Source organism: Dendropsophus ebraccatus, chromosome 7 (assembly GCF_027789765.1).
Source record: "Dendropsophus ebraccatus isolate aDenEbr1 chromosome 7, aDenEbr1.pat, whole genome shotgun sequence".
NCBI lineage: Eukaryota > Metazoa > Chordata > Amphibia > Anura > Hylidae > Dendropsophus > Dendropsophus ebraccatus.
The window spans coordinates 124,908,141-124,931,832 of record NC_091460.1 but is presented as its reverse complement, the minus strand read 5'-3'; the positions used below and the strand labels follow the sequence as shown (position 1 = coordinate 124,931,832).

The 23,692-nt window shown below is 42.1% G+C and overlaps 1 protein-coding gene across 1 annotated transcript; it reads right to left on the bottom strand.

The window, feature by feature from the left end:
* LOC138797771 (alcohol dehydrogenase 1-like) lies at positions 1–22,794 on the bottom strand. Its single transcript, XM_069978375.1, has 9 exons — positions 22,698–22,794; positions 14,247–14,348; positions 10,720–10,858; positions 9,318–9,405; positions 7,386–7,605; positions 4,993–5,253; positions 4,724–4,859; positions 3,411–3,549; positions 1–1,448 (listed from the first exon to the last, which is right to left on the bottom strand). The coding sequence occupies exons 1-9, from the start codon at positions 22,713–22,715 to the stop codon at positions 1,424–1,426; spliced, it is 1,128 nt and encodes a 375-aa protein (XP_069834476.1). The 5' UTR covers positions 22,716–22,794; the 3' UTR covers positions 1–1,423.
* Between the last annotated feature and the right edge of the window lie 898 nt (positions 22,795–23,692).

Below are 23,692 nucleotides of genomic sequence, written 5' to 3'. Positions count from 1 at the left end.
AAAGATGTACATAGAGCTGTTTATTAGGCATGTGGAAGTAACATTCGTTACAGTAACACATCTATACCTTTTGTGTCCCTTTATTTATTAGGCTGGGTTCACACTACGTATATTTCAGTCAGTATTGTGGTCCTCATATTGCAACCAAAACCAGGAGTGGATTGAAAACACAGAAAGGCTCTGTTCACACAATGGTGAAATTGAGTGGATGGCCGCCATTTAATGGCAAATATTTGCTGTTATTTTAAAAAGGCTGTTGTATTGAAATAATGGCCGTTATTTACTGTTATATGGCGGCCATCCACTCAATTTCACCATTGTGTGAACAGAGCCTTTCTGTTTTTAATCCACTCCTGGTTTTGGTTGCAATATGAGGACCACAATACTGACTGAAATATACGTAGTGTGAACCCAGCCTTAAAGTGTAACTGTCACAAAATTTATTTCTTAAGAAATCAACAGGGGTTGTGATTGCGAGCAGGTTTGCAATATACTTCAGTTTGGCCATATGTATAACTTTGATATAAATCTAGAAAACTGAAGTTTGGCAGGAAGGGAGACACCTAGTGGCCATATGTAAGACATTGTTTTACAGGGATATTCCACTCAAACATAACTTTTCATATGTTGCTTACCATGATGAGACTAACAATTCCTTCCATACTTTGTATTCTCTATTCAGTCTCCTTCCCCCAGTTCTGAGCTGCTGCTTTCTGCTGAAGACAGAAAAATCTGTGTTTGAGCTTTTCTGTCCGCCTCCCCCCCCCCCCCCCCCACCCCTGAGATGGCTGCTGTAAACAAGTCCCTATCTTCAACTCTGTAATGCGGGTAGGGATAATCACAGTGAGTCCATCAGCAAGTTGACCTCAGATTAACCCTCCCAGCATTACAAAGAATCTACAAAGCTGCAGATAGGGACTTGTTTATAATCAGCTGTCTTAGAAAGAAGGGGGGAGGAGACTGAGACCGAAAAGCTCACACAATTGTTTGTGTCTTCAGCAGAAAGCATCAGCTCAGAACTGGGGGAAGGAGACTTAATAGATAACATAATAAGTATGGAATGTTATGTTTGAGTGGAATACCCTTTTTTAACATAGATTAAAAGTGTATATCGCAAAATTGCTAAACTGTTGATTTCTTTAAACTATTTCAGAGACCGTGCCTTTTAAACATATCTGCCTTTGCATTATACGGTACATACAATAACTGGGATACATATTAGAGCACATATTCAAGCAGCACTGAAAGGAAGAGAAAAAGATATACGTACTGAAGATACAGTATACATTAAGCATATCAGTAACATTAGACCTATCAGTTATAGAACAGAAAGGTAGTAAAAGTTTGTGATTAATGAATATTACATCTTGTAAGCAGGCAATATTAGGCTTTCTTGCTAAGGTGACAACCAGCTTTGGGCTCTTCAGAGAGTCAACACTGTGCGGATACTAGAAAAAAAAAAAAAAAAATAACATAAAAAAAAAATAATGTTACAGACATCTACAGTACTAAACAATGCATTATATATTTAGTGTGCAAAGATAATGGCTATGTTCCCACTACGTACTAACAACGGCCGTTCTTTAGTGAACGGCCTTTGTTGTAAAACTATGGCTAGAAATAACGATCATGAACATTAATTCTGGCCACGGTTTAACAACAGACGTCGTTTGCGCTCATCTGTACGTAGTGGGAACATAGCCTCAGGCTGGGTTCACACTGTTTTTGCAAAAAACTGATGGAAAAATACATTGAAAAAAAACAAATGCATTCGTGTGCATCCATTTTGATACGTTTTTCCATTGACTGCCATTATAAACGGATCAAAACACTTTTTTTAACGTACACAAAAATGTAGCTGACCTTTGTGTACGTTTCCCTTGACTTCTATTATAAATAGAATGGATCAAAATGAATGGACTCGAATGCATCAGTTTTTCCATCGATTTTTTGCAAAAACGCAGTGTGAACCCAGCCTTACGCATACATAAGAAAAGAATAAAGAAGGTCACTCTGCAGAGAATATTCTTGGTTGTTCAGTAGAATATACAAAACTACATAGTGAGTTATTGTATCAGTAATATTGTATTGGTGGGAACTTAAAAAACAGGTATCCAGCTTTTAAAGCCATGTTTAATATTAAAGTTCATAAGAGAAACAGATCGCTGATCTCAGGGAGACCAGCCAAACGATAACACTGCCAGCTGCTAGTGAAAGCGCTCAATGCAGTGAAATCCTAGGTGCATTGCCCCCTGGGAAACATAAATATGCAAAAGAAGAGCCCGTGGAGCCTCATTGAAGAGTCTCGAAACACAGGACTAGCCAGATATCATTCCGGGAAGGACCCAGCCAAGGGGTGGTTCCTGTAAGGAAACCACCGTGTTAAGTGGCCCTATAACTCAATGTAATAAGGGAAAAACCAAGGCCAGGTATCCATCCACAGAAAGCAGTTTCAGGGTGTTGCCCCTCATCAGTGTGGAGCAGGATTCTGGCTAGGTTGAACATCCTGCTTTAATACAGTGGTGCCTTGGATTAAGAGCATAATTCGTTCTGGGACTGCTTGTAATCCAAATCCACTCTTAAACCAAAGCAAACTTTCCCATAAATTACTGAAATGCAGACAATTCGTACCACAACCAAATGATTTTTTATTTTGAACATGTAAAACAGATGAAATAACTGAATATGTGATATTATAAGTTACTGTACAGTATAGCAATTAGCATGTGGGTATAATGTATAGTAACTGCATAAGAATAAAAAAACAGCAGCAGTTTGTAGATACAGGATGGAACTGCAGATGCCTTATAATGCAGGAGCGTAGTACAATAGGCTAGAATAGAGAAGCAGGGCTGCTGTCAAAGGTCTGTGAGGTCACATGACAGGAAGGGGGTGTGTGTTCAGCATGGACCAATCAGGAAGTGAGAATCAGAGCTGTGCAGGAGGACAGTGACAGAAACTTTACATACAGCAGTTTGAGTGCAGGCACATTATAGCAGCAGTGTGTATAGCTGAGTGTAAGTGCAGGAACATTATAGCAGGAATGAAGAGGATGGGAAACACAAGGGCTGACAGATCTGCCATGATTTGGAAGGTGAGGGAGACTTCCTGATCAGTGTACAGGGCTGTAGACCCTGCTATGCAGACCATACCCCACCCCCACTTCCACACAGTACAGGAAGCTTTTAAACCAAATCAATGCTCTTAAACAAAGTTACAATTTTGAAAAATTGAGCTCTTCTTGCAAAACGCTCTTAATCCAAGGTACCACTGTATATCGTTAGCAGTCAGGGCTCCAGGTTTCTTAGAGCTCCAAATTCCCTTCAGAGCCAGATAAGATTCCACCTCCCTGCAGCCCTTATTAGGGCAGTATACTGCATATGGATTTATATTGTATATATCAACCATACCTCTCTCCTTTGCGTAGAAGTTCAAATGCTTCATTGATCTTCTCAAATGGTAATCTGTGTGTTATCAGCCCATCAAAGTCAAATTTCTTATTCAGATAGTCTGACACAATTTTTGGGACGTCATCTTTAGCCTTCCATCCTGTCTCCGCAAACAGAAGTTATTACTAATTATAATACTGCTATTATTTACATGTCCCTTTAATTTAATGTGCCCATTTTTCATATGAGAAAGACTATGGTGAATATTTGTAAGTACCGGGACCAGTTAAAGGGGTGTTCTCATCCACTGATCTAAACACTTCCATGTGAATGTGGTCTAAAACTGATAGGAAATCTATGTGTGAGCTGTTCTCTCCATCTCCCCCTCTTCCCTCCTCCATTCTGAGACAACTCATGTAAACAAATCCCTGTCCGGCTGTATCTGCAACTTGTAGAAACTCTGTAATGTTGTAGAAACTCTGTAATGTTGGAAGGGTTAATTACATTGAGTTCATCAGGAACATGACCTCAAATTAACCCTCTGAGAATTACAAAGTTGCAGATAAAACGGACTTGTTTACATGAGCTGCCTCAGAAGGGAGGGGGGAGGATAGGGTTTAGAGCTGAGAGAGAACAGCTCAAACACAGATTTCTTTGTCTTCAGCACAAAGCAGCAGAATCAGAACTGGGGGAAGAAGACTGAATAGTAAACAAGTATGGAATCAATTGTTAGTCTCACCATAGGTAGCAACATGGAAAACATGTTTGAGCGGAATACCCCTTTAACACATAATCCCATACATGTACATGATTTTGCAGTTGTGTCTATGAAGTGGGCTGGGGACTCAATGTTCCATACCTGGCGGCTCCTAGCTATTTTTAGCAGCTGGAGGCCACCACTAATAGATTGCTTTATGTTGGCTATTTATTCATTTAGATGCCACCGTCAAAACTAACAGCAACATATATATTGCATTACATCATGTCAATGGTGGCAAAGGGGATCAAATTGGCTTCTAGGGTGTACCAAGAGTGCAAATCTAACAGATCAATGCAGTACATATGTGCTGCATTAATCTTTATGAGCAATTAAATGATTGCTCGTACAACTCCCCTATGAGGACTAAAAATGTGTATTTTTTTTAAATTATTTAAAAAATATAAATAAAGTGGTACTCCAGAGAACATGATGTTTTAAAATCTACTGGTTGCAGAAAATTATACAGATTTGTAAAGGAGAGTCTGCTATAAAACTCCTCCAATGGCAAAGTGTCTACCCACAAGGTATAATACAAATTCTCTTAATATGGAATTACTTTGATGTAATGTATTACCTCCAAAAAAAGCTCCAGTCAGGACACGTCCAGTTAGAACTAGCAATGGATCAAATTTAATAGTAGCGTCGGAAGGAGCCAAGCCTACAATCACAGTTTTTCCGCAGCCAAAGTGACTGGATTGAAGAGCAGACGTCTAATGGAAAAAAAATAAAATAATAATACACGGCACTTAGAATAGTGACCACCATGGTGCATGATTTTGGACAGCATTTAACATTTCAAGATAATGTAATGATGGTATCAACTAGTTTTTGTCATCAACGTACCATGACTCCAGTGTTTCCGATGACCTCAAAGGCATAATCCACTCCGTCATTAGTCTTCTCTGCCAATACTTCATGGATAGGACGGTCATAATCTTTCGGGTTGATACATTCAGTGGCTCCAAACTCTTTGGCCTTTTCAAATTTGTCACTATTTATATCAACGGCAATAATCCTGGAAGCTCCTGCTACTTTACATCCAATAATGACCGACAAGCCAACTCCTCCCAAACCAAAAACTGCGCAAATAGTGCCGGGTTTAACCTGTAATAAGAAAAAAAACAGTATAACGGCTGCTGTAAACAATGGTGGTGTGTATACTGTAGGTAACATCTTATGGTCTACATGTGCAGAATAGCAGCAACAAAGAATGAGAGACACAGAACATTCTACAACAAATCAGCTATGTGTGAATATATATAATACAACAGATCCACCTTTCATTCCTCACAGACTCTTTGGAAAGTGAAAGGTGGAATCTGATTGGTTGCCAGTGTCACTTGACACCATGTATGATCAATCACCCCATAGTATACGCTCCGGCCGGGATCACTAGCAGAGCGACAAAAAGCGGACATGTCAGTTTTTTTCGGTCGCTATTCATAGAATAGTGGCCGCAGAAAACCTGTCAGTTCACACAATGGAGCGTGCGGCTCTGGCCACATGTTCCATTGTGTGCAGCGGGGAATTTGGATGAGGGAGGACACTGGTGCGCCAGCATCAGAATTCTGAAGAAATTAAGGTCATCCAGCCAGTACTGCAGTACCAGCCAGGATGATCTTCTCTGACACAGGCAGTTCTGTGATCCGGCCGAGTCACAGAACGGCCGGTGTCTTATGCCATGTGAACATGGCCTTAAACAGCGTGCAATGGTTTACTAGTCGTTTTTTCTAAACATCAGAGAGCAAATAGTATGAAGAATACTGGGTCTTTATTTAAAACGTTGCTAAGTTTCTCTTCTACAGCCTTGGTTTTCAATCATATTGCTGTCTGCGGTGTCTTTTTTAAAAGGGAAATGTGTCATAGAAGCAGCTTAGATGGCTCTGTTTCCAGCCCCTATATCTCTCCTCTCCTGAAGGAACTGCTTAGCTAATTTATTACTACAAAGTTGACTTTTGATCTAGTCATAAATCTTCAAATTTCCTTCATGAAGCCCGAGATAGGGACTGAAAACAAACTACTCAAGGTAACATCTCTGAACAAGACAGCAGAATGCTTTATATGTGAAAAGAGGCTGGAGAAGAGAAACTAAGTACAGTTTTTTTTTTTAATATAGACTTATGGGGGAAAATATTTTTGTACCACATTAAAGGGGAACTCCGGATAAGCAAAACTTGTTTTCTATTAAAAGTACATTAAAAAAAGTTATATAGATGTGTATATACTGTATTACTGTATCTGTGCGGTTCTGCCACACTGGTAGCTGATAGAAATCCAGGAAGTGAAAAGAAATGGCCCCTGTGCCAATTCACATAGTCTCCTCCTCCTTCTGCTCTCCCACCTTAGGAGACAAATATTCCATGCCTCTGTATTACATTGACAGAAACACAATACAGAACAACCCCCCCCCCCCCCAAACAAATGGACATTTGGCAGTTTCAAACTGGGATAGACAGGTAAGTAATGCTATATGCTTCATTTTTTAACCTCTACCTGGAGTTCCCCTTTAAGTAAGAATAAAAAATACATTCAAAGTTGTCCATAGTTAACTGTACATACAGAATAAAGCAGATCACTAGAAGTCCCAATATCGGTACACTCAATAGCTTGCTTATGAAGGACTTTTAGCAATAAGACAAAAGGGTGAAAACAGACAAACAGGTTGTGATGCAACTACAAACCACAGTGCAACTGCTACACAACCTGTGTTTTCACCCCCCCCCCCCCCAAAAAAAAAAAAAAAAAAAAAAAAAGAAAAGGAACAGGTTGCCCATTTTATAGCAAAATGACTCATAGTACTGTATTAGTGAGTGCAAGCCCTGTACTCATTATGTGCCCCCTTATGTGTCCTGTAGTGCAGATATCAGACATCCCCCCCCCCCACCCAATGCTGCGATGTCCTCTGTATGTTGAATGGAAATCCTGTCCATAATATGGCCACGCATGGAGATGTACAGGTCATGCTCCTCCCTTAGTGTCTTCCACTGAGCCTGTATATCCCAATGGAAGACATTGAGGGATGGGCATGGTCACATGCTTCTCAAAAACATACAAAGCAGGATGGCACAGCATGGAGAAGGTGGGGGCTTCTGATATCAGCACTACAGGGAACACAAAGTGCCATGTGGTTTGTGATACCCTTACTAATACAGTACCCTAAATAATTTTACTATAAAGTGGACAACGCCTTTAATTAAATAGTTAATATGTAGAAATAAAGCACGGCTAGAGCTTACCTTTGCAACGTGCACAGCAGAGCCATATCCGGTGGAGAATCCACAGCCAATGAGGCAGACCTTATCCAGCGGTGCATCCTTGTCTATCTTAGCCACAGCGATATCATCAACCACTGTGTACTCAGTGAAAGTGCTTGTAGTGATGAAGTTGTACACAGGTTTCCCCTTGCAGGTAAATCTAGTAGTGTTATCCAGTAGCACTCCTTTATATTTTCCAAGGCTGTATGAAAATGAAAGGAAATTGGTTACTATCTATATTGTATTAGTCACTATTACATAACTATCTACTCAATTCAAAAAGTTTTCTAGAAGACAGGACACTTTAGGTTAATAAACCCATATGCAATAAAATAATCATCTCTAACCTCAAACTGAAATGTATTTTATTGCTACTATACACAAAGTTGACCCGGTTAAAAAGCTATAAAATAAAAATAGCACAATTATTGTCAATCTGAGCTACAGGACATAATACGAAAAACAATGAAGTCAATCTAGGTATTTATCAAGATTGTCATACAAGTACGCTGGTCTAATATAAAGCCCCATCCCCATGCCCAGTGGCGTAGATACCCCATAGAGGCAGGGTAGGCAGCTGCTATGGGGCTCGTGCAGGCGGGGGAGAAGGTAAGAGACGTCTTGTGACCTTCCCCTTAACCACTTATGTACTGAAGTGTGTAAGTGACCCAATGTTTACTTACATGCTGCAACACAAAAAAATGTGTTAACAAGCAGAAGGCAAAGAAATCTCTGCTTCACTGCACTGATAACCCCTGACCTCTGTTCTCTGCCTGCCACAATCAAGTTGGAAAATGTGCAGAGCTCCATGCAGAGGTCAGGGGGTTATCAGTGCACCAGCAGTTAAACATCTCCTTTCATCTGAATTTTGGGTCACTTATACACTGCAGTACATAAGGGGTTAAGCAGAAAGCAGTCTGCTCCTGCACCTATGTAGTATACAGAGTATATATAGTGCTTTGTGTTGTGTGTGTGTGTGTGTGTGTGTGTGTGTGTGGGGGGGGGCTTAAGTTTTTTTGCTATGAGGCCCTGTGAATCCTAGCTACGCCCCCTGCCCATGCCCCCACATGATTTACTAAGATTTACATGCCTTTCAGTAAATATGGCAGAATTGAGGGTCCTCCTTCTGCCAGGAGAGAAGAGACCTCCACCAGAAGAACTATCCTCCCCACTAGCAAAGTGCAGTCTCCTCCCCACCAGAACAGAGAGCTCTCCTCCCCACCAGAACAGAGAGCTCTCCTCCTCCGAGCAAAGTGCAGTCCCCTCCCCACCAGCCCCTCTCTAAAGAGCCCTTTAAAGAGACCCCTAACCCCAAGTACTGTAAAGATACCCTTTCCCACCATTAAAGAGAGCCCCCTCCCCCCTGCAAAGTAGAGTCCCTTCCCTCTCCAGTATTGGGGACAGGGGGATCTCTATACGGGTAAAGTACCCCCCTCTGCCCTGCATATAGAGCCCCTTTTCCACAGCACTATAGAAAGTTCCCTTCGCCCTAGCACTGTATAAATGATTTAGTGTCCACCATTTTACTTCAAAGGTTTTCATAGGGTTGGTCCAAATAAATTATTTCCAATGACTAATAGCTCCATAGCCCCTGTAGAAATAATGGGAGGGGGGGCACACTGAAGACTTGCACCAGGGCACACAAGCCTTTAGCACCAGTTATAGTACTGGTCTCTTGTATGTGACCGCCCTCAGGCTGCAGGGCCTGGCTCCCTGGTTTGCCCCCTTTATAGACGGCCTGCTCCCTGGTTTGCCGTCTTTATAGGCGGCCTGGCTCCCTGGTTTGCCCCCTTTATAGACGGCCTGGCTCCCTGGTTTGCCCCCTTTATAGACGGCCTGGCTCCCTGGTTTGCCCCCTTTATAGACGGCCTGGCTCCCTGGTTTGCCCCCTTTATAGGCTAACTGACTACTTACTCATTGTTGTAGCAAAAATTACTGTCTGGATTTACACAACATCTGCATTTGTCACACTGAGGCATAAACAATGGGATGACCTTGTCTCCTGTAAGAAAGGGAAGATGACAATGAATATGTTGTTTCTTGACCCCACTTTCACAATACAGATATTTCAGCTGGATAAGTCTGACAGCATAGTCATGGATCCTTGGCACTAATTTCTGCATACGGCAAACAGATCAAGGAGAACAGCCAAAGATGACACTGTTGGCTGCCGATTAAAGGGCTCAGTACAGTTAAATTCTAGGTACATTGCCCCCTGGGAAACATCAATATGCAAAAAGTTCTGCAGCAGTTAGGAGTCTCAAAACACAGGACTAGCCAGAGAAGCAGCCTCCAGAGAAGGTGCTAACAAAGGGGTGGCTCCTGTACGGAGACCACCAAAACCACCATATTAAGTGGCCCCTTCAGTCAATATCCAACTCAGTTAAGAGTCCGATGATATGACCAGGGAAATACTAAAGCCAGGTATCCATCCACAGACAGCTGTTTTGGGGGCAAGGCCTAGTAGAGCCATACGGGAAACAGATCACTGATCTCAGGAAGACCAGCCAAAGAAGACATTGTCGGCTGCTGGTTAAAGCGTTCGATACAGTCCTGGGGCGATTTCTGGCTAGTCCCGTGTTTTGGGACTCGTAACTGTGGCTCTGCAGACTTTTGCATACTCACTTCTGAATGGCATGGATGCGGCAGTTTTGGATGCAGGATAGCCCAGTACAGACAGCATAAATCATGTACAGTGGTACCTTGGTTTTAGAGTAACTTGGTTTAACCCTGCTGTTTAGTTCTGGATTTTTAACTAATTTGGGTAAACCGAGTATGTGCTGCTTGCATGCCATGTATGAGAGTTTGGATGAATGACCAAAAGGCTATGTTCACACTATGTAAGACAACGGCCGTTGTTTGACATGGCTATGTCAAACAGTGGCTGCTGTCTTACATGTTCACCTGGCCGATTCTGCAGTATCGGCCAGATAGATCATTTTATTTTAATTGGAATTTAACCACTAACCACAATGTAAAGTATGGCCAGGAGCCGTACTTTACACTGAGCACAGGCTATTTTCTACGGCCACAGTTTAGTGAACAGAAAATAGGCATTTCAATTATTTTCTGCAGCTGCAGTGAACAACTAGTGTATACACTATGGTCGTTTTCCCATTAAAATCAATGGAATTGTATTAATTTAATTAAGAACGGTTGTTCGAAGAACGTCCGCTGTAAACTTAATACACTGTGTGAACATAGCCAAAAGGACGATTCTTTACTCAAACCTTTCCTTGGCAGGTTAAAAAGTCAGTATCAGATTATACTCATCACCATTACTTTAGATAACAATTCTTAATATTATAAGTCTTACCAGGCTTCAGATCAGTCACTCCTTCACCGACACTCTCGACAATCCCAGCAGCTTCATGGCCCAGTATTATAGGAAATTTCACATTTAATGAACCACTTATAACGTGATCATCTGAACGACATACTCCAGTCGACACAATCTGTAGAAATACATCACATTTTGCTTTGAATTTACACCGCTGTATCTAGTTACAATACCCTAAATGGCATATCCCATGGTTACATTTACAGTAAAAGGAAGGAGTACCGGTACATTCTCCAGTGGTATTCCATAAGAACATTGTTTTCTAGTAGAGTCTTTATGAAATGGTGATGCTTTATAAAAAGTCAGGTCAAGTCTTTCCCCAAAGTTGTTGGCGTGGTATTAAGAGTCTGCTGTTACCTACACACAGACTTAGGCCCCCCTTCACACATCCGGAAAAACCACCCGGATTTCCGGACCCATTCACTTTAATTAGGCACGGACACCCTTCCAGATTTTTCCAGAAGTGTGTCCATTCCGGAAAAATGATGCGGAAAATATAGGACATATAGTCCTATTTTTGTCCAGAATTCCGGCCCGGACGCCCCCATAGAAGTCTATGGGAGCGCCGGAATCACGGGCACTTGGCTGATGATGCCGCTGCTGAAGTTCCCCCATCCCCCCGGGACTCACAAGGTGCTGCTGGTCCCGTGGTCCCTGGAATCTTCAGAAGCTGCTGCTGTCCCGCCGCCGCCGATATGTGAGAGCAACCACCAGAGAACTAAAACTCCCACCATGTCCTGCTAACAGTTCATGATGGGAGTTGTAGGTCTGCAGCCTGTGGCCATCCAGGTTGCAGAACTACTATTCTCATCATGCCCCTGCTGGCAGGTCATGATGGGAGTTGTAGGTCTGCAGCCTGTGGCCATCCAGGTTGCAGAACTACTATTCTCATCATGCCCCTGCTGGCAGGTCATGATGGGAGTTGTAGGTCTGCAGCCTGTGGCCATCCAGGTACACTAGGGGCTGTGTGTTGGCATACTAGACCATATTGGGAACACTTTTTTCTCATCAGGAAATCCTGAAGGTTTTTCCTGATGGTAAAAAAGGATTACTGTTAGGAAATCCTGATACTTTTCTGATGACATTTGTGGCCTCCTGATCGTTTTTACGGTCAGTTTTTACAGTCAGGAAATCCTGGACGTGTGAAAGGGGCCTTAGCGTCCGTTTACTCGGCACAATATGCGGCCGTATGGCCAGAAAAGAGTGCTGATCAGCGAGACTGGTGCTTATTTTAAATGTCTTTACACAGCACAATAAATCGTGCCAGGCCATTGGGGTCCAACCTCAGGGACCTCTACTTAGCCTTACTATGAAGGGGCAGCAATGTTAGTTTCCCCTGCATAGCAGTGCTGCTATCCATCCAGCTGTGCTCGGAACTTCAGCCTTCTCCATTCATTTGAATAGAGCTATGAAGCAGACTCCTGCACCTCGAGTGGCTGGAGTGTCACTGTAGATCAGGGATAGGGAACCTTGGCTGTCCAGCTGTTGCAAAACTACAACTCCCATCATGCAATCATGCCATGTCCAGGCATGATGAGAGTTGTTTTGCAACAGCTGGAGAGCCAAGATTTCCTACCCCTGGTGTAGAGAAAACGTAGGAGGGGGACTCCGCTCTAAATTAGCACCGCACCACCTATATTCTCAGGATAAGTAGGGCCTGGGTCTTCGCAATAATTTATGTGATGGGAATTCTCCTTAAGAACAGACAAGGTAGAGATGGTGTTGCATTCACTGATCCATAACATATGCCAAAACCTGCTTAATACGTTTTGCCTGAAGATCAGAGAGAGTAATTCAAACTACACCTGTATAAACTATAGGTCATAACTAGAGATGAGTAAATTAACAGTAAAGCTAGATTCACATGTAACTTATCCGCAGCGGATTTCTTGCTGCGAATTGGCAGGGATATCTGCTGCGGATACTCAGTGGCGGTCTTTGGCACCAAGCGATCGCTTGGGGCCCCCACGCCCCGCTCTTGTGCTCAAGACCGCTGGACAGGGCTGCTGCCCCGCTCGCTGCTGCCATCTGAACTGTAACTATGAGCACTCGTAATGAGCGCTCATAGTTATATGCAGCAGCACTTACAGGGCTGGAGACATTGGCTCCCTTCCTGTCAGTCACTCTTGTGGCCGCAGGAAGGGTTTTCCCTGCGGTCACAAGTGGCAGCTTTGTCCTTGTGGTGCCGGCGCTCCACTGACATCACTGGAGCATTGGCGCCAGGACAAGGGGAGTGCGGCCTCTTGTGATCGCAGGGAAAACCCTTCCTGCGGCCACAAGAGTGAAGAGAAGACGCCCGGACCCAGGTGAGTATAAGTGTTTGTTTTATTGTGTTATATACTATATGGGAGGGGGGCTATAGACTACTGGGGGAACATACAGGGGGTCTATATACTACTTGTGAGGCACACAGGTGGTCTATATATAACTGGGGGAGCACACAGGGGTCTGTATACTACTGGGGCAGCACGCAAGGGGTCTATATAATACTGGTGGGGCACACAGGGGGTCTATATACCACTGGGGGAACCACACGGGGGTTTATATACTACTGGAGGAGCACACAGGGGTCTATATCCAAGTGGGGGAGCACACAGGAGGTCTATATTCAAGTGGGGGAGCACACAGGGGGGCTAAATACCACTGAGGGAGCACACAGGGGGGCTATATACTAGTGGGGGAGCACACAAGGGGTATATACAACTAGGGCAAAACACAGGAGGTCTATATACTTCTGGGGGAGCACACGGGGGGGCTATATATAACTGGGGGAACACACAGTGGTCTATATACTACTGGGGGAAGCAAAAAAGTGGTATATACTACTGGGGCAGGACACAAGGGGTATATACTATTGGGGGGAGCACAGAATGAGTATATTACTGGCGGCAGCGCACAAGGGGTATATACTACTGGGGGCAACACACAGCGGTCTATTGTTTTGGAACGCGTGTCGAGTGGGGGGGGCAGACATAACTTCGCTTGGGGCCCCAGAAATGCCAAGACCGCCCCTGTGGATACTTTCCCATTCACTTTGATGGGCTGACATACTCGCAGTAGGATTGTCATCTTGCTGAGTGTATGTCAAGCTCCGCGCCATCAACCTCGGCGGCCTGGGAACATACTGTACCGGGTTCCCGCTCCTGCTTGCTTTGGGGGCTCCCGGCAGTCAGGGCACTGCCACAGTGTACTGATTGGCTGACAGCCTGGAGCCCCCAAAGCAAGCGGCAGAGGGGACCCAGCACAGGGAGGATTTATATTTTGGGCAGCATATTTTCACTATATATCAAGTTTCCCACACTGGAATATCCCTTCAATAGAAAAACAGCAAGTTAGTTTCCCTTCAAGCTATAGAAGGTCATCCTAACGCCAAATGTACAAAATACTTTTGGGTGATATTTGAATTCCAGGATTATTACACATCCCTACTAGATGGGGAATGCCTCTTCTAACTAGTGTTAATAATTTGTTTTCAGATGTACTTCTACATATATATTAAGTACCTTTATACGAACTTCATGAGCCTTTGGGGGTGCAACTTCAATCTCTTCAATGCTGAGGGGTTGTTTAGGTCCCCAACATATTGCGGCCTTACATTTGATGACCTGAATATGAAATAAAACTTAATATCCACAGATGTATAAGTCAAATATAACAATCCACTTAATTTCTGTATTCTCATTTGTTATCCTATATAGATATAGGGTAGCTTCACACGTACCGTATCGCAGCACATTTGATCTAAATAACCGAAAACTGGATTAAATCTGCTGTGGATCCTGTACGTGTCAATAAATTAGCCAGAATTTTCCGCCTCGGAATGACGCCTGTCATCTCTATGGGAGAGCGCACGCTCTTCCGCTACAGTCACTGTTCGCTTATAGTGACATGTCACTTCTTCAAGCAGAGAGTGGCGGCAGCGGAGGAGCGTGCGCTCTCCCATAGAGATGCTATGGCACACTGAGACAGGCAGAATTACACCTAATTTACCCTTAGACTATGAGGGAGATTTATCAAACATGGTGTAAAGTGAAACTGGCTCAGTTGCCCCTAGCAACCAATCAGATTCCACCTTTCATTCCTCTCAGACTCTTTGGAAAATGAAAGGTGGAATCTGATTGGTTGCTAGGGGCAACTGAGCCAGTCTCACTTTACACCATTTTACACCATTGATAAATCTCCCCCTATGTTCACACGCTGTTGAAATTGAGTGGACGGCCATCATTTAACAACAAATTGCGGTAGTTATTTCAAAACAATGAACGTTGTTTTAAATTAACAGCAATTATTTGCCATGAAATGACGGCCATCCACTCAGTTTCAACATTGTGTGAACATAGCCTGTGTTTTCAATCCACGCCTGGTTTTGGTTGCAAAATACTTACCAAAATACTGTGTGGGAACAGTTATATATGGCTTTCACCCCCTTCCTAAATATCCTTTTATCAGATACTAACATGTAAAACTGGAACAGACATCACTTCAAAACAAAACTTACATGATTTATTTTAAAACCTTCAATTATGTATTTTAGCTCAATCCAGCCCAGTAGAAAAATACAGTTCAGGCTGGTGTCACACAGGGCAGTATTGAACATTTGATTTCTATAGTTGTTGGCCAGAAATTAGTCTGCAGCGGATGTTGCACAGTAAAAATTGCAATTTTTCCACAGATATGCCATGTCAGTGCCCAAAATATTGGGGGAGTTTTATCAAACATGGTGTAAAGTGAAACTGGCTCAGTTGCCCCTAGCAACCAATCAGATTCCACCTTTCATTTTCCAAAGAGTCTGTGAGGAATGAAATGTGGAATCTGATTGGTTGCTAGGGGACATAAGACAATTCTACTTTACACCAGTTTGATAAATTGTGCCCAGTGGAAAAAATGGCCTTCTGATTATTATGCACTTTGTCCGGGCTTTAGAAACACCCTACATGTGGCCCTAAGCTTTTGCCTAGTCAGACATCAGGGTTCATTCACATTCTAAGGCCTCATGTGGTGATTTGCACGATATTGACCCCAGGTGCAAAACACACCCCCAAACAAACAAGTGGACTTTTTTTTTACCGACAGAGCTGTGTAAGGGCTTATTATTTGCGAGATGAAGTGGTTTTTGGGGGTACATGCAACATTTTGATCACCTTTTACAGTATGTCATTTTACGGAGGTGAGATTATAAAACAATTTTTGAAAAAAAAAAAAATTTTTTAGGGTCTTCACTAGGGATGAGCAAACCGAACAGTTATGAACCAGAGTCGTTACGAACTTTGAGAAAGTTCGTTACGAATCTGGTAAAAACAACGGCAACGCAAAATTGTACTTTTTTCACAGGATAGACCAGGATACTTGTATCCTGGTCTATCTTGTGAAAAAAGTACAATTTTGCGTACAATTATTACTCCTACAATCCCTTGTATCCTGGTTTTCTGTGAATATCAAGATGTGTGCCGTCACCCCTGTTAGGGTAAGACCTTAAATTACTCTCCTCAGATATACCTGGGTGATGCCTAACCCAAAATGTTATGTGACAGCTGTCTGAGTATTAACCAAGACACATGAAAGCAACTTCAGTGTTCAAGCTTATCGAATTTAAGGGAAAATATCTTTAAAATGCTGGATAAAAAAAATAAATAAAATAAAAAATATAGGAGAACCCCGTTTAGCCGCAACATAAAACGTTTAAAAAACAAAAGTAAAAAAAAAAAAAGAAGTCCCATCACTGTCCCAGAAGAAAAAAAGTCCCATCAGCTGTCCCATCACTGCACAGTTTTGAAGAAAAATGTTGGCGACTCATTGGGATTCTTGGAGTCCAAGACCGTGCACCCCAGTGCTGATGTCTGGTCCTTTAATTATGGGCAAGGGCAGTACATGTCTGTTACTGCCCCTCAGACCACCACCAAAAAGTTAGCCCATTCTTGCCACCGTCACCTTCCCGGTGCTTTAGGGGGCCAGTTCTGCAAAAGTTCTGCCTCCACCAGCTTGCAACCATCCACCGCTTTAACTGCAGTCCAACCTGCCCCGGTGTCTTACCAACAATGTCAGGCCCGGCGCTCTCAGGCTGTCCTCCATTTTGTGAGCCTGGGTGAATGGAGCCACAGTGGGCAGGAGCTCCTCCGGACCATCAGGGAGGAGATATATGAATGGCTGACCCAAGGTCAACTAACGGTGGGAAATGTTGTAGCCCACAAAGGGAGGAACCTTTTCTCTGCAGTGCAGCAGGGAGGGCTGCGTCATACATCTTGTATGGCACATGTGATAAACCTAATAGTGCACAGGTTTCTTCGAACATTTCCTGCCAATTGTTGATCCCTTTTGAGGACGCGACTGAGTGGGCATCAACGACATCATCCCACTCGTCCGTGTTCTTGAGAGTGCGGTGAACAACATAATCAGCGAGGATTCCCAGGCCACCACTCCAAGGCTGAACATCCTCCTCCTCCCCCATGAATAGTCTGTTCTCAATCATACTGGCCTAAGTGCAATCAAGTGGTACCGCCTCCGCCTCTTCCGTCAATTGTCTATTCTTCACCACACTGGGTCCAATACAGTACTATTACTGCTGCCGTTTCCATTGTCAAAGGTCTCTTTTCCACTCCACTGGGTCCAAGTCCAAGGAACTTTGTGTCCTATGTCCTGTGTAATCACTTACCCCTTGGCTATTTTTTTTTCCACTATTTTTGCACTTAATAGCAACTGCAACTAAACGAAACTATACCCTATCACACTCCAACTATTGTAGCTGCAGTTATTTAGCAGTTATTGCAAGGTTCGATTTAGGTTCGGTTTGTACGAATCCGAACTTCACGAAAGTTCGCCGGATCGAACTTTTCAAAAATTCGCTCATCCCTAGTGTTCACCATGCAGGTTAAATCATGTGTTTTAAAGCGACTCTTAACCCACAATCTGCCCCCCCCCCAAACCACTTATACCTTCGGATAGCTGCTTTTAATCCAAGATCTGTCCTGCGGCCCGTACGGCAGGTGATTCAGTTATTGTCCTAAAAAACAACTTTTAAACTTGCAGCCCCATGCCCAACGAGTGTATCTTTCCCTTAACTCTGCACCACCCCTCCGTCCCTCCTCATCATCATTAGGAATGTTCCAGGCATTCCCCATCTGTGTCAGCCCTGCACATGGGCTGGATCATTAAGGACCTGTGCAATGTTCAGCATGGAGGAAATGTTTCTGTGGCATTCCTAATGATTAAGAAGGTTCCTGGCTTTGGCTTAAAAAAAAATGTGTCAGATAAATTTTTCTGTGTAGACACACCCATACAGCAGCTGATAAGAACTGGAAGACTTGTAATTGACTTAAAAACCCTCAAATCTCTGGCACTTTAAAACAATTTGATTTGAAAGAAAGCAAATTTCTCTGGAGTTGCCCTTTAAACATAATTGGAAGCTGTATGTGCCATATTCATCCATTTTAGGCTATGTTCACACATTGTCAAAAATTAAGGCTGTATTATACAGACATCATTTAACACCAAATAACAGCCATTATTTGAAAGTGTAAAAGTAGCTTAAAGTGGTGATGGGAGCTAGACGAGCGTGCTCCTCCCACCCACGCTGTCTAAAATTTTACATTTCATACATTTTTCTATCTATAAACTTTTGCCCTGAAATAGAGATGAGCGAACCGGGTTAGAGTCCATCCGAACCCAAACGTTCGGTATTTGATTAGCGGTGACTGCTGAACTTGGATAAAGCTCTAAGGTTGTCTGGAAAACATGGATACAGCCAATGACTATATCCATGTTTTCCACATAGCCTTAGGGCTTTATTCAACTTCAGCAGCCACCGCTAATCAAATGCTGAATGCTCGGGTTCGGATGGACTCGAGCATGTTCGAGGTTCGCTCATCTCTTGTAGGGACACATTTTTTGTAACTGAATATTTTTTTTTACGCATGTTTCAATGGTTATAAAAAGGAATTAATATAAAAGACATAGCCTAAAGTTGTACTATATGTATCAGCATATAGGGCCCCAGAAAAAACTAGGGCCCCTAAATTGTACTGATAAATACATTGCATGTCAATAAATTGTCAGCATGTGTTACATGTGTTTTTTGCGATTACAACATTAAAAACATTATTTCTGAATGTGCATAGATTGATGGATTCCATATGACTGCCCCCCCCCCCCCCAACGCCATTTCACTCCATAGAGCAGCTGTATTGGTTATGTATCAAATGATTTGTTTTGGAAACCGAATGAGAGACATCTTTGGCCGAGCGTAACGCTTTCCAGGCCAGCACGATCCCACGAGCTTAACTACACAACATTTCATAATAAAACATAAAATGTTCCATTGGAATTTTTAGCAGAGCTCTCTGTACTGACTGCTTGTATGACAGCTTTGTGTGGGTTTGGAAACAGGAAGGAGTTGCTTTACATGGTTCATCCGAGAGATCAAGAAATTAATTCGACTGCTGGAAATGTTAAAAAACAAAAAAAAACAAAACACAAAATGTGCCATAACAGATCAGAGGATTGATGCTCAGTTTCTTGGCTTATAAACACTAGAGACAGCACAGAAGTGGCCGGTAGACATATCATATTTCATATCTTTTACTCCTGGGCAACATCTCCTGGCTTGTTTTCCCGTATGTTTTTCCATAGCCTTTTGAGTATATATTTTTTTTTCCCAAAAAATTCTGAACCAACATGTTACATCAAAGCTTTTTTAAAGTGGAATCTCAAAGAAGATTTTTTTTCTTCAAATAAACTGGTGAAAAAGTTAGATTTGTAAATTACTGCTTTTTAAAAGGCTATGTTCATACACCGATGAAATTAAGTGAATGACCATCATTTATCGTCCTATCGTTATTTCAAAACAATGGCCATTATTTAAAAAAAAAAAACAGTAATTATTTGCCATTAAATGACGGCCATCCACTCAATTTCATCAGTGTGTGAATATAGCCTTTATGTGTTTTCAATCCACTCCTGGTTTTGGTTGCAAAATGCTGAGCAAAAATACTGTACCTACGCCTTGTTTTTTGTGCAGGTGGGATTGGCAGTGCTGGCTGTGATCTTTGTGCTTTTTAACATGATTTATTTGCATTATTGCGAAAATTTTTATAAAGACGCTGCAGTACTGCAATGAAGCTCCAGCATGTGTGAACTTAGTCCTAATTTCACTGCAGACTTTTGCACAATCAGTCAAGTTGCAGCAGCTGCTTCTATCACTCCTTACATGTTCAGGCTGTAGGGGCTGGTCAGAGATGGTGAATTGGTGAATCATTCAGGGGGGTGGGAGATCCAGCCAAGCCTCCTGTGACATCAGAGATGATGCATTAACACTAGAGATGAGCGAACCAGACGGATTTCTGGTTCGTATGAATCAGAAATCTCGGCGGCTGACTCCCGCTGCCTGCTCCCTCCGTGCACCGGCATTGGCTGTATCCCAGTTTTCCAGGAATTCCTTACGATGTATCCACCAGCTGCACGGAGGGAGCAGGCAGCGGGAGTCAGCCGCCGAGATTTCGGAATCATACGAACCAGAAATCCGTCTGCTTCGCTCATCTCTAGTTAACACAAGAGAGAGAAGCTGGTGGTCAATACAAGTTTTGTAGTCCTATTTTCCCCCCCATTTCCTGTCAGTAGTGAAAAGCCAGAAATGCCACTGAAGCGAGGACTAATGGTATAAACATATATAGTTTATAATATATAATTTTATATTATATTATATTATATATATATATATATATATATATATATATATATATATATAAAATTTAAATACAATTTTCTCATACTGGAGTATCCCTTTAAGTATACTGCAGTGATCTCTATAAGAGATTAGAGCAGTAACAATAAAAGTCCTCGGGGGACTAAAATTTAAGGTATTTTTTTTAATAAAAAAAAGGGTTTTTTTTTTTTTAATACCCCCCTTCCCCCAATAAAAGTTTACCCTCCTTTACCATTTTATAAATTATAACATTTGGTATCGCCACATGCGTAACCGCCCTATTACATTATCACATTTCTAATCTTGCACGGTAAATGATGTAAGTGCAAAAGAGGCCAAATTTGATCAAGTCAAAAATTGTAATGCAATGCGATCAAAAAGTCTCATATATGCAAGTAAGGTACTGATAGAAAGTACAGATCATGGCGCAAAAAATCACGCCTCACACAGCCCCATAGACCAAAAAATAAAAGTATTAGAGGGATGGGAATAGAGCAATTTTAAACACATTTAGTTTTTTTCAAAGGTTTTCATTTTATAAAAGCTGTCAAATAAAAGTTATACAAGTTACATATAGTACAGTTACATATAGTTGTAATCGTACTGACTTGAGGAGTATGGATGGCATGTCAGTTTTACCATAGGGCGAATGGCGTAAACACAACCTCCCCCCCAAATAAAAAAAATTGCACTGCACAAATATTTTTTTTCTGGTTTTGCAGCATATTTTATGGAAAATTTTAGTCTGACAGTGAAAATTATAATTGATGTTGCAAAAAATAAGAGCTCATGTGGCTCTGTAGGTGAAAAAAGCAAGTGCTATGGCCTTTTAAAAACGAGGCAAAAATGAAACTTGGCTCGGGAGGGAAGAGGTTAACTCAAAAATATTAGACGTTATATGTAAAGCTTGTCTGCTGTTTATTTTTCCCATAATTTTGCTGATTGGCCATTTTTTTAAGATCAGGTCCAGTAGGGCAGAACTCTTGTAGATTGTATGCAGGGAGTCTGAGGGTAAATTCACACGGGCAGATCTGCGGCAAAATCGGCCCATGTGAATTTACCTTTAGACAGACCCATGTCTCATCAATGGGTTAGGCCAGTGCTTCTCAATTCCAGTCCTCATGTTCCACCAACAGGTCATGTTTTGAGGATATCCCATACAAAGAACACCCGTGATCACACCTGATGCACCCAGTATAATTATATCACCTGTAAAATACTAAGGAAATCCTCAAAACATGACCTAGTGGTTGATCATGAGGATTGGAACTGAGAAGCACTGATTTAGGCTACTGTTCCTACCCACAACCGAAAACTAAACCATTAGCAAAAAAAAAACAAAAAACCCATGATTGGTAGCTAGTACACACATACTGAGGGAGATGAACTTTAGTAATGGTGAACCTGGAGGATCCGATTAAGAAGAAGATAAGTAAATGACGAACTTTGATGCACTGATAAAATACAGTACCAGCATATATACACACACAGCACTGCCACATCTACTCATGCGTTAGAATATTCATCAAACCTCCCCGTTACTATCAGCATGATGTAATATTATCATGCAGTATCTGTGTGAGACCATATAATCCATGAATAAACATCTCTGGCTTTTGTTCTGAAGCCTGTCCTATGTATGAAAGCTGACCTTTCTAGGGAACAAAACAAAGTGTTGGCAGGGACTGTAGTACGATTGTTCCGAATTCTGCACAGTGTTGTATTAGGCTAGGTTCACCCTGTTTTTTTGCAATCCATTTTTTGCAAAAAACAGATGAAATAAATGGATGCATTTGTGTGCATCCATTTTGATACGTTTTTCCATTGTAAAAAAAAAAAGAAATAAATAATGAATCAAAACGGATCTTTTTTTTTTTTTTTTTGACAGACACAAAAACGTAGCTGATACTACTTTAGGGTCCATTAAAAAAAAAAAAAATAAAAAAAATTTTTTTTTTACAATGGAAGTCAGTGGAAAAAATGATCAAATCAGATGCACACAAATGGATTGCAAAAACACAGTGTGAACCTAGCCTTATACATTTATTGTACTGTGCATATTCTATCATTAAGCTTCCCTTCTGCATAGTTGATGGTATAATAAACAGTCATTTTCATGGTCATTCCAAGAATAATGTTGAACTAAGGGGCCAGATGAGTGTGAGATGCCGAAGGATCATGTTACTACATAGCTGAGGCTTAAAAGGGGGAACAGTAGAGGAAACATTACACATAAAGTGAACAAGTCAGTTTTCCTTACTTGCCCAGCTGTGCTCATGGTGATCCCCTCTAAGGTGTAGTAGGATGTGCAGCTGCTTCCTCCTGGTGCACAGAGAGCAGAGTGCTGCCTGATAGAGGGTTATATATGCTGCAGGATTACCAGCCCATAACCCTCCCAGACCTCTCCCCTCTAGCCGCCTCCTCATACTGGTGCAATACATCGCTGATAGCACCAAAGGATTACAACAAAAAGCCAGAATTGTATCTATAACTTTTATTGTTTCTATGTGTTTTTATATCATGCAATATTTTTACCCATGTGATTATAGGTGAATGTATCTATATGTATTAGAATACATAGATATCTCTCATTCTGTTGGATAATTTGCATAGAGCCCTATTACACGGCGTGATTATCTCCCCAATCAGGTCGATTTGGGCAAACATGGCCCTGTGTAAGAGTGCGTTTACACAGACAGATTTATCTGACAGATTTTTGAAGCCGAAGCCAGGAACATACTATAAACAGAGACCAGGTCATAAAGGAAAGACTGGGATTTCTCCTCTTCTCAAATCTATTCTTGGCTTTGGCTTCAGAAATCTGTCAGATAAATCTCTCTGTGTAAACACACCCTAATAAAGACAATGATCAGCCAAGGAACTGATCATCGGCTGATTGTTGTCTTTCAGCAGGTTTAAAAATCATTGTCCATTGTCCGCACATGGCTCTGTGTAATAGGAGGTGCGCGGTTGGCGGGTGATGAATGTGCAGAGGAAATAATAGAGCTATATTTCACCGCTCCCCAATGTCCTTCCAGCTTCTCCCAGATCACCGCAGCCATTGATGAAGCTTTTGAAGCTGTCTCCAAAGTGACGTCACTTCAGAGACGTCTCAGAAGTGCCGCGGGGAGACAATGAAAGGATGGAAGGAAGCTGGGGAGCGTGGAGAGACAAAGTATTATTTTCTATATATTCAGCAGGGGATACATAGACATCATGGGGGAGATTTATCAAACATGGTGTAAAGTAAAACTG

Excerpts from the sequence above, each read along its gene's own strand:
- LOC138797771 (XM_069978375.1), bottom strand. Across the intron at positions 10,859-14,246 it reads CTCATGAAGTTCGTATAAAG|ATTGTGTCGACTGGAGTATG; the intron begins GTACTTAATATA and ends GTATTTCTACAG. Across the intron at positions 9,406-10,719 it reads AGTGACTGATCTGAAGCCTG|GAGACAAGGTCATCCCATTG; the intron begins GTAAGACTTATA and ends CCTTTCTTACAG.